This window comes from Leptosomus discolor, chromosome 16 (assembly GCF_034619465.1).
Source record: "Leptosomus discolor isolate bLepDis1 chromosome 16, bLepDis1.hap2, whole genome shotgun sequence".
In the NCBI taxonomy this organism is placed as follows: domain Eukaryota; kingdom Metazoa; phylum Chordata; class Aves; order Leptosomiformes; family Leptosomidae; genus Leptosomus; species Leptosomus discolor.
Genome location: NC_141406.1, coordinates 6,342,416 through 6,358,905, shown reverse-complemented (window position 1 = coordinate 6,358,905; position 16,490 = coordinate 6,342,416). Strand labels below are relative to the sequence as shown.

Here is a 16,490-nt window from a genome sequence, read left to right as displayed (position 1 = left end):
TTCTGGCATCATCCAAGGATGAGCTCTGCAATGCAAGTATGTGTCTGTTTGCTTTTAATCCTGGCAGAATAAAGGTGCTTCAGTTTCCTAAATGGTCTTTCTGCAGCTGGTTTAGCCACAAAGCCACAGCTGTATCACTGTGCTGTAGTTGCAGAGGTAGTGTTTAGGTGAGGCTGGCAGCAGCAATCGAGCTGCCTGATTGCTGAGTCTTGTTAAGCAAAAATCATGTCACAAAGTGCACAGAGAGCAAGTCTTGACAGGAGCATGCTGTACACATGCCGGGGGAGATTTCTTACACAAAATGTTCCCTCTTTGGAATAGAGTGGCTGCTCCAGGTGTAAGGGAGAACACAGCTCTGGAGTTCAGCTCCAGTGCTCCCTGCTTTCTATAAATCCTGGGTGGAAAGGAAGACAGGGCTGGCTTCTCTCCCTAGCATTCCTGTAAATACAGACTCGAATTAGCAAGAGGCTGCCTTTGTCTGCAGGTAAAGCAAAACCAAGTAGGGGTGTGGTTTGCACAGCCTAATTATTTAGGAGCAATAGATAATAAATCCCCTCCCCTAAAAAACTAAACGCTACCTGATGTCTCTGCACTCGCAGGCAGTCTTTCAATTTGAGAACGTTAGGTATTTGCCTGTGCTTACTACCCTGGCAGTTTCCTTTCCCTCCGAAACATAAATGATTCAAGCAAAGGGCGTGAGAGGAGCAAAGCCCCCCCTTTAAAGTGCACTGGGACCAGTAAGGGCCCAATCCACCTCTGTCCAAGAGCTTCCTGTTGTGACAATCTTCCTGACCGAGCGCGCTTTGGAGTGTTTTTCCCAGCTCCTCCTGGCCTAGGCGTGCCCGGGGGTGCTGCCTGCTGCTGCTCGGAGGGGAGCAGGCGCTGTCAGCCCAGCCCCGTGACTCAGGCCGTGCCTGGCGGGGCTGACATCTTCCTCGTACCCACGCGGAGGGATTTCTCCCCAGATTTCTGGGTCAGAAATCGCCATTTTCGCACCAGCGAAGCCCAAGCCGAGCCTCCCCGCCCGCCGGCGCCTCCTTCCCGCTCTGCCCCCGCAGCAGGCCCTTCCCCGCGGGCCGGGCCGGGCCACACTACGCTCCCCCCCCGCCGCGCCCCGCCCCGCGGCGTGAGGATGTGACGCCGCCGGGGCCGCCCCTCCGCGGGCGCGGCCCTGAAATACGGACCTGGCCGCCGCTGCCGCCGCCGCCGGGCAGCGCAGGAGCCGCGGCGCAGCGCGGCCATGCCCGCCCCCGCCGCGCCCCGCCGCCTGGCCGCCGCCGCCCCCGCCGGTAAGGCCAAGCTCACCCACCCCGGCAAGGCCATCCTGGCAGGTAAGTGCCCCCCGCCCCGCCCCGCCCCGCCCGCCGAGCTGCCCCCTTCCCCCGGGTGCGGTCGCCCGGCCGCCGCTGCCAGCGTGGGCATCCGTGCTGGGCTGGGGCCGTCCCGGCGGAGGCAGCGCGTTCCCCGCCGGTGCTGCATCCCTGCCGCCGGCATCGCCCGCTGCCCGTCCGGCTCGGGGCTCCTCCCGCCGAGCCGGTCCGTGAAACGTCTCTCTCCTGCTGCGCCCTGGCAGCCCTCAGCCCCAGGGAGGCGGCCCGGGTTTCCCCTTTGGCAGCAGCAGCCAAAGAGCTCCGGCAGATGCATCCCGAGGTTGGGCGGCAGCTCTCCGGGCTCCCGCTGCGCCTGGCGGGGGTCGCAGCGTCGCTGTGAGGCTGTTCCTGCAACCTGTGGCCTTGCTGGGGAGGGGTACGTGCTCCCGCTACGGCAAACACGGGGCGGGCGGCAGTGCGTTGTCTGGCGGGGCAGGTTTTTGTGTTGGAAGGAGGGAGCTGAACTTCCGAGGCACTAGCAGGAGACCTCCTTGTGCATCCCCGAAGATGTCAAGGGAGAAGGCTGAAGCAGCAGCACTCGCATCGCTCCTGCTCCAGCAGTCTCTTGCACACTGCCTTGATAACAGCTCCTCTTACGGCTTCTTGGTCCCTCCTTTGTCTCGGCATCAGTCCCTGTGGATCAGGACTTGTTTTCCCGTCCAGTTCTGACCATTTCCGTGGGATCTAAACAGGCTCCAAGCACAGCAGTAACTGCAGAGTTAATGCCCTTCCTTCTGCTGGTAGCTGGTTTGAGCTTTGAGCTGAATGGAGTCCAAGGCAGTCAAAGGCTTGTTAAACTCCTTTGTAGCCGTTCATTAGCTCCCTGGTTTCTGCTGCCACTCGCAGGACAATTCCCAGAGTGGAGATTAGTGTCTTTCCTTTGAAAAGAGCCATCGTGGTCTCCACATGATTGGCATGTTTAGAGCTTTTGTGTTTTCCAGCCAATTCCTCCTCCTACGGTTGTGCCTTTGTTCGTCTGTCCAACTCTCTGCTCCCCTCCAAAGGCAGAGCTCCAGCCTCCTGCACCAGGGACCCGGGAGAGGAGCAAGACTCTGCCCACGCCGGCTGGGTGCTGGCAGCCAAGCCCCTGCTCCTCCTGCTCTGCCCGCCAGCGCTGGCTCCTGCCTGGGTAGTCAGCCTCTTCCCAGGGACGGCAGCTCCGCGGGAAATGGCTGCGAGTGCTGGGGTGTGCGAAGGGTGACGAGGCCTCCCCGGTCACATCGCCTGGAAGGGTCTGTGCCGTCACCTGGGCTTGCCCGGCCAAAGGGCTGGGGCGTGAGGAGGAGGTAGCTGCGGCCAAACAAGAGGGTGCCTTCTTGTTCACATGAGACCTTCAGTGGGGCTGGGCTCCTGCAGAGCTCTCTGCTCCTAAGGGAGCTCTAGACCTGTGCTGCTACTGCCTCAAAGCACAGTGTTAGTGCGGGCCTTTTATTTAGAGAGTTTTTTTAAATGGGATTTTATCCAAGCTTAGGATGGGAAAGACAGGCTGTTTGCTCCCCATCCAGCCTTCCCAGCCTTTCCTAACTCACTGCCTGTGTGTGGTGTGCCTGGGCCCGTGCACAGGAGACTTTCATAGTCCTCATGTAGGTTCATAATTGAGGATCGTCAGCTGTGGATGGCTTATTGATGTGCTCTGAAAGAGGCTGCAGCAGCCTTGCCCTGCTCTTCCTTCTTCAGAAAGTTGCCGTGGGTGTGCCTGGAAGCTGTTCCGGTATAAAGGAAGGAGCATGGTTCTTGTGGCCTTTGTCAGGTGTCGGATTGGGTGATGTAGCAGAAAGCTGCCCATGCCCCTGCTTGGAGGAGCCCTTCTGCATCCAAGTGAGGCTGCAGAGGTAGAAGAAGGACCCTATTGAGATGCTAGTCTTCTCCTCACATGCAGCAAATCAGTGTAATTGGTTAATGGGCAGAAGTCCAGCCAGGCCTCTGTGGCATCTAATTGTATTAGAGAACAGCATAGATCGGAGAAAGCTCCTGTTAACTCCCTGCATCCCGGTCTGCTCGGCCCTCCAGCCCTTTTGGGGGGGGATGCATTGCCATTTGTGGCTGTCTCTGCTGGCTTTAGGGAGTTTGCTGATACTTTCGGGGTTTCTCATCTGAAATCTGTCTGCACAACAGGGGTGCGTCGATGAGCTCCAAAGCTCAACCTTCTGGAGAGCTGAAGGTGTTCAAGATAGACCATTCCTACTGTGCTGTGCTTCATCTGCCTTGTACTGGTGGAGTTAAATAAGCAGCCGTCATCCCCCCCTGGGTGCATACCCCTGCCAGACCCTGTGTGTAATGGAGATCCTCTGCCAGGGAGGCACAGCTCCCTCACACTGAGCAGGCTGGGGCTGGTTCTTCTGAAGAGACACAAGTGAAGCTCTGGCTGCCAAGAGCTCTTCTCTTTTAGTTGTCATAACAGACAAATGCAAAGTTAAAAATTAATTTGCTAATGGGCTTTTGTTGATCCAAGCAGTTGTTGTGTGCCAACGCAGCACTTCACCTTGCTGTGACCACCACAGCCTGTTCCAAACAAACCCTTCAGCCTCCTGCAGGTCTGGGTGCTGCTGGTCCACTGTGCCGCTCCCAGCATGGGGCCACGCTGTGGTGGGCGAGTGGGGAGCTCAAAATAAAGGCAGCAAGCGGTGAGGCAGGAGCACTGGCTGCAGAGCTGGAGGCGGCAGTCGCCCTTGTGTTTCCCTGGAGAACTCTTTGCTGGGTTTTTGGGCACTGCAGTGCTGTTAGGTCAGCTCGAACCAGGCTGTGGTGGACTATTTGGAGCCCAGCACAAATGGTCCTTGCTGTTTTGCAGGCAAACCCCCGCACCCCTGTCCTCCTCCCGAGAACTTCGCGCCTGGTTAGCAGCGGCCGTTTGATGAAAGGCTTTGCCTGCCCTGCCCAGAGTTAAATACACTCTTCGTTTTGAGCCAGCTTTGAAGCTTGGGGTCTGCTCCCTCCTACGGAGAAGCTCCCAGCTGCTTTGCTCTTCGCACGGGACCTCTGCTCACCCGGGGGCTGGTGCACAGTTGCTGTTCCTGCCTACACCTAATCCTGCCTGGTCAGGGAGGTAGGATGCCTGGATGCTGTCCGATGTGGTGCTTGATTTGGAAAGAGCTTGCAGTGGTCGTGGCTGCTGCTCTGGTGTTTGCTACAAACATTGAGTACCGCTGGGAAATAGCAGTGACGTGCGCCAAGGTCTCAGGAGGAGCACGGGCAGGGGGGAAAAGGACTCTGCAGGGAGAAGGAGAAGGGCCTGCAGGGTAGGGTGTGAAGCACGTGTGTAGCAGGGAGCCCAGGATCACATGAGGAACAAAACAGTAATTAGAGCTTCAGTTTCCTCTTCTTTGTTAATCCCTTGATACAATCTTTCTTAGGAAATGCTATACCTATGGAGGAGTCAAGGGCTGCGTGTGGAAACTGAGACTTGCTTCTTGCAGAGTAGGACTCCTTTCCCAAAAGTCCCAAGTCCACCTGGGCTTCCAGGGCCATTGCCCTCCTGGGAGGGTGGGAAGGAGGTTGTGCTGCTGGGAATGGCAGTGGTCCAGCACACTCCCTGGCTTTTAGATGGATGCCTGGTGCCCACAGCAGCTTAGGGGTTGTTCCCCTCTCCATGCTGGGTGGTGGACTGAACTCAGCTGTGGGGGAGGATTGGTGAGTGTGGAGGGAACCAGCCTTGCCAGGTCTGCTGGCCCTTGGTGCATCCCTCCTGGCTGTGGTTTCCCTGCTCTGGCTGTTGTTTCTTTGGGGAGTGGGGCAAAAGAAGCACGCTGGCCTTGGGTGCATCCTTGCCTGCCTGTGAGCCCTCATGGATCGCAGCTGCTGCAGAAACCTAGAGCAGCCCCAAGGCTTCTGGTGGGAGGAGGCTGTCAGCCCCAGGACTGGGAAGCCACATTGGGGTGCCCAGCTTCTTCGATCTGAATGAATTCTGTGTGAACTGGGATCAACCCTGGGCTTTGAAATGTGAGTTTCTGAGATTTTTCACATGCCTGATGCTCTGCTTGACATTCTGCAGGCAACCATTTTCTCTGGGTTGATGTAGGTGATCGGAAGGAGACATCCGTCTTCCCAGAAGCGATGAGCACCGTGAGCTGACAGCTCAGGGATGTTGCAGCATCCCTCATCTCCGACAGCCTTGTGCGATGCATACCAATGCAGCCTCCCTGCTCCTGCCTGGGCAGTGGTGACCCTGTGCTTGTTCCCTGAGGTCTCAGGTCACCTCCTGACAGCAGGGGTTGACTTTTTTTTTTTTTTTTTTGGTCATCTCTTCTCTCTCCCTATGCTATGGTGCCTGGTACAGCAGTCATTCCCCTGTGCTGGTGGCCAGGGGACCAGAGCCTGAACCTGGGGAAGCCTCAGTCCCGGCAGTGGCTCTTTCATCCAGCTATGGGACTGTGCTGGGGCAGGCGTCCAGCAGCCCTGGCCTCTGATGTCAGCTCCCTGTTGCCTGTCTTTAGAAAGGTTTTTGGATACTTAAAAAGTAGGTATCTGAAGCGGTGTGGTGGGTTGGCCAGGAGCCAGCTCACAGTGATGGAGCAGAGGCCTCGGGTGTGCAGGGCAGTGGGGCGAAGGTGAATTGAGCAGGGACAGGGGATTTGGCAGTCCCCAGGGGTGGAGTCAGCAGCGAAAGTGCATCATCACAGATGGTGCTGTGACTGTGAGCAAAGGGAAATGGCTTCTGCCGTCATACCTGTAGCCAAGAAGTTTAGAATGTAATAATGATTTATTGCGATGTTGGCTCATGGAGAAGTAAATGCAAAGAGGTGATGAATGAGCAGGTTGTGAAAGGACAGCCTGTTGAAACAGGACGGTTCCGGTAAGATTAGGGACAAATTACTCCATCCCATCCACAGCATTATCTGCAGCGCTGTTTGCACGGGGCTGTTTACCCACCCGATGGCACGGGGTACAGAGAGGTGCATTGCGTGTTTGTTGTTCTGTGTATCCCCGGTGGGGAGATCAGGCTTTTGCCAGCCGGGCCGTAGCGCACTCCTGTGACGAAAGCAGCCACATGTGTATTTACCGATGGACATGCTGAGCCCCCGTGCCCTGCGCTGGCCTTGCCCCTATCAGATAGGAGACCGTCCAAGGGCCCTAGCCCCAGCGCAGGGGATGAATGCCCTCCGAGATGGGCTGACCTGTTGCAGGACACATTTTTTCCCTTCTAACCAAAACGTGGATAATCTGGCAGTCTGATTTTGAGGAAGCAGTGTGTGTCCCCCCTCAATCTCAGCACCATATAAGACCTTTCCCCGTGGAGCAGCCCCTGTGGTGGTTTTCCCCAAGGATGGGGCTGCGGATGGGTGGCGAGGGGCTGTGTGTGGCAGGAGGAGGCACCCAGGTGAGGACAACGGTGCCAGCCCTGCTGAAAGCCAGCTCTCCAGGAGAGCACCGTCCCCAGTGAGGCGCCTGCCTGCTCCTGAGCCCATTTCACAAGATGGCCCGTGGTGGGACGGTGCGGCGAGGGTGGAGCCCGTTAAACCCGTTTCACCACTGCTGGCGTGGTAGGGTTTCTCCACCACTGCATTTAACTGGGCTGTGTTAATGGGATGGCTCAAGAGCAGCATGGATGGCTGCCAAGAGGGGGTCGATCCCTCAGCGGCAGGGAGCAGGCAGAGAGCTCTGTGCTGCTGATGGGGCAGCGCCTGGACCGCAGAGAACTGTCATGAGCTGGCAGTGGGTATTTCTGCCTCCCTGATTTGTAGCACCCTGCTGGTCTTTGATTCTTTCTATTTTTTGTTTTTTGTTTTTTGTTTATCTCCCCAGCTCTGAAAGCTACCTTTGCTAATGGGGAAGGGCACTAAGTCCCCTCGTGAGGGTAGGAACCGTAAGCACAGCACCCAGGAGGCAGGCAGGGTTGCCTGCTGTGCCTGCAGCCTGTGGTCCATGTCACGAGTCCCAGGTGCTCAGCTCGTGCCCTACACCTGCATCTTCTGCAAATGGGCTGGGTGCCCTCTGAAGAGGGGGGAACGTGGGGGTCAGCTTTTGGTGGTGCTCTGGAGGGGAGCTGGCAGCTTGTTTGTGCCTTCCCACCACCCTGAGCCTCTCTGCAGACAGAAGGGGCAAGCTTCAGGCATGGTTCCTGGGCGAGCTCTGCTGCTTTGCTTCCAGGCCCTTAGGAATAATTTCCTCTGGCCTGAAAGGATCCTGCGAATCTGAAGTTAGAAGGAGCTTTTTGTATGGAAATCAGGTGCTTGTGTATCTGCATGTGAAATTACCCTTAAAATTGAGAGGCTGAAATTGCTCTCCAGGTGCTCACTTCTCATCAGAACTGCACAGAGACCTGCTGCTCTGTCCGCAGGAGCAGGATGCTTTTGCAGGCAGTTGCTTGCAGGAGTGGCGGAGGGCCAGTGCCACCTCCTGCTGCTCTGTGACTCCCAGTCAGGGCAGTGGGTGCTCGCTGGGGCACTTGACTCCGGGTAGGGGTTTGCAGGGGGTGGCACTGCCAAGCCCCAGCTGTGCAGCCTTGGTTTGTGTCAGCCCCTGGGCCTCTGTTCGTCTTCCATGTTGTGGCTGCATCCTTCTGCCCTCAGTACCCACCCTGTCCTGGGTGCTGGAGCTGGGGTCCCTGGATGGGCTGGCCAGGGGGTGTCCCCAGAAGTTGCTCAGTAATGGGGTTTGAGGTCGTTAGCTGAAACTGTGTGTGCCAATGCTGTCACGTGCTGTGCAAGCATCACAGGGGCAGCGCCCTCCTGCTCTCCCCCAAACCCCTCTTCTTCCTGCCCGAAGGCTGTGGCCATTTCCCCAAATAACTTCTGGCCCCTTTGCAAAGGAGAGCTACACTTTTTCTGGGAAAACCATGCTGAGTGGCTGATAAACAGGTATTTTTCCCTTCTCTCCTTTCCCGGATGGGCCTGCAGGGTCAGGATTGCTGGCAGCCAGGGTGCTTGCAGGCTGGCTGCAGGCAGAGAGCCATTCCTGGTGTCGGGAGGGGGATCCCCCCGCCGGAGGCACCTTCTCTGGGGCCAGGCTGAGCGACCTTCCCTGAAGGACATCCTCTCTCCTCTGCATCCAGCTAATAGCTGAGAGCCTTGGCTCAGCATCTGGGCTGCCCTGCTTGCTCTTTCACCTCCTGAGCGCTCACGGACGGCTATTCCTGCTGACTCTGCAGTGTTGCAAGAACTGAAGCTGCTGGTTAAAGTCCGGGTAAACAGGTTGCAAAGCCCTCGCAGCACTGACGAGGGAGGAGTGTTGGAAGGAACTGCTGGTTGTGGGTAGTGGGGTGATTTATTTGCATTAAATAAGGTTTGTGCTGGTGTAAAGTGAAGTGGGGAGAGGATGCTCGACAGCAGAGTGGGACTTCTCATGGGTCTCGCTTCCAGGGAGGGAAGGGGCTGCAGGGCGGGTGGTTTGTGCCGCCCTGTCTCTGCAGGTGGAGGAGAACAGGATAAAATTGCCCCAAGTCACGGAGTGTGTCTGTAGTCCCTGCTCCATGCACCTTCCCATGGCATCTGGGGCCAGAGCAAAATCAGGCAGCAGGGAGGGGACCTGGCAGTGCAGACAGCACATGTCCCCGAGCAGGGCCAGGGAGAAGATCCTCCTCTGGGTCCGTTTCCCTGAACAGACCTGTTTGCCTGCCCTGTAACTCGCCTGTGCGCAGCAGCCTGCGGGGTGTCGGGAGTCTGTCCTGGCTGTGCAGCCGCTCCCCTCATCTGTCCCCGTAAGCGGTGATGGAGGCAGTCGGGGTGCCAGCATCCAGCTGTGCCCCTGCCACTCTGCGCAATTCCTGTGGTGTCCCCCTGCCACAGATGGGGTGATGTGTGTGTGCTGCAAGGTGCCAGGGAGACAGCCACTCTGGGATGGGGACACCTTTTGCATCCAGCTTCCTGGTTTGCTGTGGGGAGCCGGCATGGGTGCACTGTTCCTCCTTCCTCGACCTGGCTGGACCCAGTGTGCCAGAGGCTGCCGGTTCCCAGGAGCGACATGCTGTGCCTTTGCCGGGGCACTTCGCAGGCTCCTGTGGATGCAGCGTTGCCCATGGGATCCCGGGCAGAGCCTCTCTGCCTCCCCTGCACGGACAAATGCTCTTAATCCCGGTGGCTGCCGAGGCTGCAGGCAGGTTGCAGGAGGTGCAGTTTCCCTCCCTGTGCCGTTTGGTGCGGCTGCCGTGAGTCAAGGTGCTGTTTGCTTCTACACTGGTGCTTGTCTTGGGTGTTTCCATGCTGTCTGGCTCCTGGAGGTGCTGGGGCAGCAGCTGGTGCTGGGGGGACTGAGAGGGAGCAAACATTTACAGCTCTTAAAATGTCCAGCACTTCAGGTCTGCAGTGTAGGAGGGAGGAAAGTGGCCTTGGCAGCACCTGGAGCATTTGTGTGGCTGGGGTGACAGCAAGGCTGGTGGCACAGTGGTGCGTAGCGGTGTGGAGAAGTGCCAGCTGGTGCTCAGCTTTTCGGGGACCATTGCACCCAGCTGGAGGACGCTGCTCCTCATCACGTTGCTCACCGGGGACCCACCGGCTGTTTCCACAGGAGCTGTTTGGCTCTGCAGCAAAAATTACAGTGCTTGGTAAGCCCCTGTGCCATCAGACCGGCAGTGTCTGCCACCTCTGATGGACGTGCCAAGGATAGGAGAGGCTTGAGGGGGCAGTAGGAGAGCTCTGGGGGCCGTGGGGATTGGTGGCTGTCCTCCCGTGGTGCCCTGGGGGAGAGCAGTGGCGTGATCCAGCCTTGCTGTGGCTGCCACAGCTTCCTCCCACGCTACCAAAGCACAAGGTGCCATGGAGGCGTAAAGGCTGGCCATGATTGCCCGTCGCCACCTCCCAGGAGGCGCCTGCCTGGCCCAGGCTGAGCAGCTCCAGCCCCTCCTGGGAACAGAGGGAAACAAGGGGCCTTTGTCTGCTGCGGCAGAGCCGGGCTGGCCTCGCGCCCCGACCCCAGTGCCCCACGGGGCCGGGATGCTGCCAGGCTGGTCCGGCAAGTCCTGCCCTGGACATGGGGGACTGGCACTCCGTGCTGTGGTGTCCCCATCCCCGCCATGCCTGTGGGAGGTGGGGGATAGTCTTGGAGCATGGGGCTGGGCTTTCCTGTCATCCTGGCTGTGCTGAGTCCTGGCATGGCTTCTTGGCTGCCGCAGGGAGGACGAGCGCAGCCCACTGCTGCTTGTGCCTGTGGGAACAAAATAGGATAAGGCCATTTTAAGGTGGGTGCTGCCTGGCTGCTGGAGGGAGTGCAGCGAGGCTGCTTTCCTTTCCCTCCAGAAGGACGTGGCTGAGAGAAGGCAGCGGTGCCCCAGGGGATGCCAGCCTGCCTGCCGGGACATCCCTGCGCTGGGTGAGCAGTGTCGCCGGTGGCACTCTGCAGGAGGGAGCTCTGGCAGAGATTAAGGGTGTCTCTTGTATCTTTGGAGGCCATACAGAAGAAATAATCCTATGTGAGAAACTCCCCGTGTCTGAGGAGCTGGGGCCACCTGCTGCTGTCGAGGGGAGCAGCTGTGGCCCAGCTCCCTGTCCCATGGGCTGCAGTGTCCCCTATCAGTGTCCCCTCGCAGGGTACGTTGGAGGGTGTTGATAAGCAGAGCTGTGCTCTGCCGCGTGGCACCGGGCCTGCGCTTGGCCGCAGAGCAGGGTAACCCACCGCAGAGCAGGGTAACCCACCGCGGCACCCAGCGACAGCAGCACGTTCCCCCCTGGGCCGTGGCGGGGCTGTGCCGAGGAGGCTGCGTGCCAGGGGTGGCTGAGGCGGGAGCCACAGCGCTGCTGAGTCACGCCGAGGGCATGGAGGGGCAGAGAGGCGGTGGTATGAGAGACTGGGAGCTGGCAGCCGACCTGACCCCACGCCACGCCACGTTGTGTGGGCTGGGGCCTGAGTTGCCCTCCCTGAGCAAGGAGTCAGGAGGCCCTTGGGGGCTGCTCTGGTGGGTGTTGAACCCCCGTGGCAGCGTCCTGGGGCTCCCCAGCGTTGCATGCTACAGCGCCCAGTCCTGGTGAGGCTACCGGCTGGGGGCTTTGCCCCAGTGCAGGCTTGTGCCCTGTCCCGGGCTGCAGCCAGGTTTGCCCCTGCGAGGCCTGGGGGAGCCCAGCGTGGCCTCAGCTTCCTCCTTGCACTGGCACAAAGAGCTGCTGCCGCTCGGCAGGACCCGGCCGCGCTTTGGCGCAGGGGAGCGAGCCGTGCGGCTGTGGCGGTTAGCCGGGGCTGAGCCCGGCCCCCGGGGACCTCCAGCCCGGCCGGGGTCGGCTCTGCTGCCCCGAGGCAGCTCGTGGCCGGGCTGACTGCAGGTGCTTCAGGAGAGCCAAGGGGAGCCCAGCCACCGGGAGCTGGTGTCACCCGCTGCCAGGATGCTGGCGTGTCCCCGGGCTGCAGTGGGAAAGGCTTCAGCTGGTGTAATCGGTGCCCAGCAGCTGCTGCCACATGAGCCCGGGGCAGCCAGATGGGCTTGGTGATAATTGCGCTTCCATGCTGGCACAGCCGGCTCTGCAAACGGGCTCCTGGCGGCGCTGAGTGAGTGGCCCTGGGCCGGGTGCAGCGCCGTTGGGCTCTGTCGGGTTTATAAATCCCCGTGCTGGCAGCTCACCTGCGGGGTGCGGTGCTCCCGAGGGGGAGAGATGCCTTTGAAGGGGAAACAGTGCTGAAACAGCAGCCAGGGGTGCAGTTTTTTGCCCGTTTTTTCCAGCCGTTTGGCCGATCCCCTTCCCAGCTCTTGCCATGGCCAGGCGGTGATGCCTGTGCAGGGTGCCTGGTTGGCACAGGGCCCTGCTGCCGTGTGAAGTCCCCAGGGGTTTGGTGAGGACAGGGGCAGCGCATCCCAGCCCAGCCCAGACCTGTCTGTCAGAGGTCTCGGGCTCAGCCGTCGTGGAGCCGGCAGCAGCCACGTGGTGCTGGACAGTCATGGTGCTGCTCCCGGCCCCAGCGTCGCTTCCTCTCCCGTCCAGGGGGCCTGGCCGGAGGGATCGAGATCTGCATCACATTCCCTACCGAGTACGTGAAGACGCAGCTGCAGCTGGATGAGAAGGCAAACCCTCCCCGCTACAAGGGCATTGGTGAGTGCACACCCAGCGTCCTGCCCCAACCCACTGGCCAGATTCGGAGGCTCCCAGCGAGCGTGGCTGGAGCTGGGGGGGTGAGCAGGGTTTGGTGGGGGTGGCACAGTGGCCCTCAGCATGGTGGGTGATGGCGGCGCCGCTGTCCTCTGCCACAGGGGACTGCGTGAAGCAGACTGTCCGTGACCATGGCATCCGGGGGCTGTACCGGGGGCTCAGCTCGCTGGTGTACGGCTCCATCCCCAAGGCCGCCGTCAGGTAGGGCGTGGGGTGACTTGGGGGGGAACCCTGGGCAGCAGGAAATGAGGGGGTGGGTTTGCCCTTGGTTTCCCCAGCGACACTTTGCCGAAACCATGTGCTTTCCCAGACAGGGAGGGTCCTCTTGCAGGGTGCATGGCTGCTCCCGGAGACACACTTAGAGCAGGGGGATGCAGCCCCCTGTCCACACGCCCGGGAGTTGGCACAGTGGCTCCTTTGCAGGTTCGGGATGTTCGAGTTCCTCAGCAACCAGATGAGAGACGAGAAGGGGCGGCTGGACAGCACGCGGGGTCTCATCTGCGGGCTGGGTGCTGGTGTGGCTGAGGCCGTGGTGGTGGTCTGCCCCATGGAGACCATAAAGGTGGGAAGCAGCTGCCAGCATCCCCCCACCCTGGCGCCCCTCTCCAGGTCAGGTTGGGAGGGGGCAAGAGCCAGGGATGCTCAGCTTTCAGGGAGCTGAGGACCATGTGGGTTTACTTGGGATGGTTTTGTAGGGGAGGAGCTGATGCTGGAAAGCCCCATGGAGAGGTCCCATCTGGTGGCCATGGCCCCTTCCCCGCTTCAGGGAGGGCTTACCACCCAGGAGCCATCCCGTCACTCACTTTAGTACTGTAAAACCCATGCAGTTGCTTGCTGAGGCAGTTTCCCAGGTTTTCCTCTGCGAAATGAACTGCTGGCTGTGGGTGCAGGCTTCCTCTGTGGTCTCACCTGGCGTTGCCTGGCCATATGGGTTGGCTCTGATCTTGGGACCATCCCTGGAGCAAGGCGAGAGGTGGCCGGCAGCCCTTTGGGGCCATCGCATCTCGCCTTGCCTCAGCCAGGACGAGTGCATCGTCTCCCCACAGGTGAAGTTTATCCATGACCAGTGCTCCCCCAAGCCCAAATACCGCGGCTTCTTCCACGGTGTCCGGGAGATTGTTCGGGAACAGGGTGAGTCCTGGGGAGGTGGCACCCTGACCTCCTGGGTACTGCCACACTGCAGGGATGGGGCGGGAGGTGGGGGATCAGTACAGACTGGGGTCAGCAGCCTGGGGAGGTTTTTCTCTGCCTGGATGAGGCTGGTACTCCCCTCCAACACCCTCTCTTGCTGCAGGACTGAAGGGGACCTACCAGGGCTTAACTGCAACTGTCCTCAAGCAAGGATCAAACCAAGCCATACGCTTCTTTGTCATGACCTCTCTCAAGAACTGGTACAAAGGTACAGTGACCCTGTCCCCCAAGGGCACCCCAGCTGCGCCGCCCCTCCCCAAGCCCATCCTCGGGAGCTGGGCTTGGGCTTTCCACCAGCACATCCTCTTCTTCTTGTGGTTCAGCCTCTCATGATGGAGCAAGATGAAAGCCAGGGCGGGGGAGGGGCCCAGCTTGCGGGGTTGAAGGGTCCCAGTGCTAGAGTGTCACCGCTGCTCCCACACTGAGCCCCTCAGTGCTGCGTGGGTTCTGTGGGGCTGGTGCTGCTGGACAGTCCACTCCAAATGCCCTGGGCCCCCCACTCAGCATGGCACCAGCCCTCACCATGAGAGCCAGACCTGAGACCTTTCTTGCGGGCTCCCTCGAAGGGTGCTGTGCTTCATCCCCACACCACTGCTCTGCCCTCAACTTCTCCTCCTTCTCAGGGGATGATCCCAACAAAGTCATCAACCCCTTCGTCACGGGGGTGTTCGGAGCCCTTGCCGGAGCTGCGAGCGTCTTTGGCAACACCCCCTTGGACGTGGTGAAGACCAGGATGCAGGTACAGCACTGGGGTGTGGTGCAGAACCACTCTGCCGGCAGCGGGCTGGGGTCACCCGCTGTTTGGGAGCTGTTTTGTGCAGCCCCTGGGGCAAGTGCCCAGTGCTGGCGAGGTTTGGGAGATGCCTGGGGATGCTGCCACCTCGCAGCCGGGCCGTGGGGATGCTGAGAAGTGTTTGCACAGAGCTGGGGACGTCCCTGCTGGGTTTGGTGGCCCGTAGCAGCAAAGGGGCATCGGTTCCTCCTGGCACACCCCCAGCTCTTTGCCTCCCCCACGAAATCTGCCGGATGCACCCCTGGCTCCAGCCTCCTGACCCTGCTTTTCCCATCCTGCAGGGGCTGGAAGCGCACAAGTACAAGAGCACCTGGGACTGTGCCTACCAGATCATGAAATACGAAGGGCCCCTGGCGTAAGCCCTGCGGTGGGGACGGGCAAGGGGTGGCATGGCGGGCAGATGGGGTGGGGTGAGGATGGGCAGGGAGGGGGCTGCAAGGGCACCCAGCCCCACGGCCCCCTCTATCCCCGGCAGGTTTTACAAGGGCACAGTGCCTCGCCTGGGCCGTGTCTGCCTCGATGTGGCCATTGTCTTCGTCATCTACGATGAGGTGGTCAAGTTCCTCAACAAGGTGTGGAAAACGGACTGAAGGGGTCGGGCCCGGGCGGCCCCCACCTCCCTCGCCCTGTGGGGCTGCAGCTGGAGAGCCGTGACCAAGCCCGCAGCTGCCTGCTGGCACTGCCCGGGGCCAAGTCTGCCCACGCACATGCCCTCCCCCCAAACCCGGCCACCTTTATGTTTAGGAACAGGCTCTGGAGCAAATTAAATTATTAGTTATATGCTAAAAGGAGCAGGGAGGGAGCATCATCCCAGCATCCAGACCCCCAGCATCTCAGTTATGCCTGCCCCAGTCTCCTGGTGACACTTCCCCCTGGTCCTGCATCACCTGCGAGCGCTGGTTATCTAGGGTGAGGTGTCCCCTGGGACGGTGGACCTGTGCCCCCAGGGCCCCCTGGCAGCCAGGAGCTGCCGGCTGCCTGGGGGCCAGCTCTTTTTGGGGGTGCTGAGAGCTCCCCAGAGCTGTGTGGGTGCAACGGCCAAGCTGTGCACCGGGCGTCGCAGCTGGCAGAGGCTCTTGGGGCTGTCACTGTGGCTGGGAGCGCTGCATGGGATCTCATAGCAACTCTGGGGGTGCCCACCAGCCCTGCACCCTCCTGGGACAGGAGGGCTGTGACCCACCAGTGCAGCAGCCCCAAGCTCCCTCCTCCTTTGTGCCAGCACTGAGACCCCCTGGGGGGGAGTTCTGCTGAGGAGGTGCTGCCAAAAATTGCATGTACAGCCAGGCCTTTGGTTCTCCTCACTGCAGGACTGGGATTGGGGTCAGCTGGGTGCCCCCATCACTTGCTGTTTACAGCTGAGACACGTGTGTGAGCCAGGGTGAGGAGGTGCAGCCCTGTGCCGCAGACTTGACCCCTCGGCCGGGGTCCAAACCCCTTCTTCTGCCACATTCCCCAAATCTGCCCTCCCGCCGCCTCTCTGCGGCCCCATAGGTAATCCCGTAGCTTTCAGAGCTTCACACAGAGCTAACACCTGTAGCTGTGGGGTCGGAGCCCGGCCCTGCCCCATGCTGGGCTTGGCCCCAATGGTTTTGTGCCAAACTTCTCCCAAAGGATCTGGAGGGGGGGTGCAGGAGCCAGGGCTCGACCTGTCCCACCTCCCTCCTGTCGCCAGTGACGAACACAGCCTTAACACAGGAGCGTGAAAAAGAAGGAAAACCTGGGTGCAGTTTACCTGTGGCTTTCTGCTCTGAAGCCAGTGAGGGTTGGGTTGTTTTTTTTTTTTTTATTATTATTCTGTTTTACATTTGCAATTTGAATAAAATCAGTCTGGCTTTAGCAGCTGCGTTGGCATCCAGGCTGTGCTGAGTGGGCACCGAGCGGCTCCTGTGGTGCGGGTGTGGGCTGGGGACGGGGTTCCCCATCATGTTGAGCTGGTGCTCCCGGAGGAGCATTGGCTCCGACCCAGTAGTGCCCTTTCACAGATGCTCCTGCCCGGTTCTAGGGTTGCCATAAAACCCACGCACAGTGTTTTATTAACCGTCCTGGTTAATTTTATTAAGTCCTCGCCCCAGCCATGGAGTGAAGAGCCAGGACAGCGAGGGGCGGTGGAGCAGAAGGGAACGGGCTTTG

The 16,490-nt window shown here is 60.0% G+C and overlaps 1 protein-coding gene across 2 annotated transcripts; it reads left to right on the top strand.

The window, feature by feature from the left end:
• Nucleotides 1–1,240: 1,240 nt before the first annotated feature.
• On the top strand, nt 1,241–16,478 carry SLC25A1 (solute carrier family 25 member 1). 2 transcript variants are annotated; one of them, XM_086474051.1, is made up of 9 exons: nt 1,241–1,331; nt 12,212–12,319; nt 12,478–12,577; nt 12,800–12,938; nt 13,423–13,507; nt 13,671–13,775; nt 14,191–14,306; nt 14,642–14,715; nt 14,836–16,478. In XM_086474051.1, the coding sequence occupies exons 1-9, from the start codon at nt 1,241–1,243 to the stop codon at nt 14,948–14,950; spliced, it is 933 nt and encodes a 310-aa protein (XP_086330177.1). In that variant the 3' UTR covers nt 14,951–16,478. The 2 variants fall into 2 exon arrangements, with proteins under 2 accessions (XP_086330177.1, XP_086330178.1); XM_086474052.1 differs by lacking the exons at nt 1,241–1,331; nt 12,478–12,577 and having other exon boundaries at nt 12,293–12,319.
• Nucleotides 16,479–16,490: the final 12 nt, after the last annotated feature.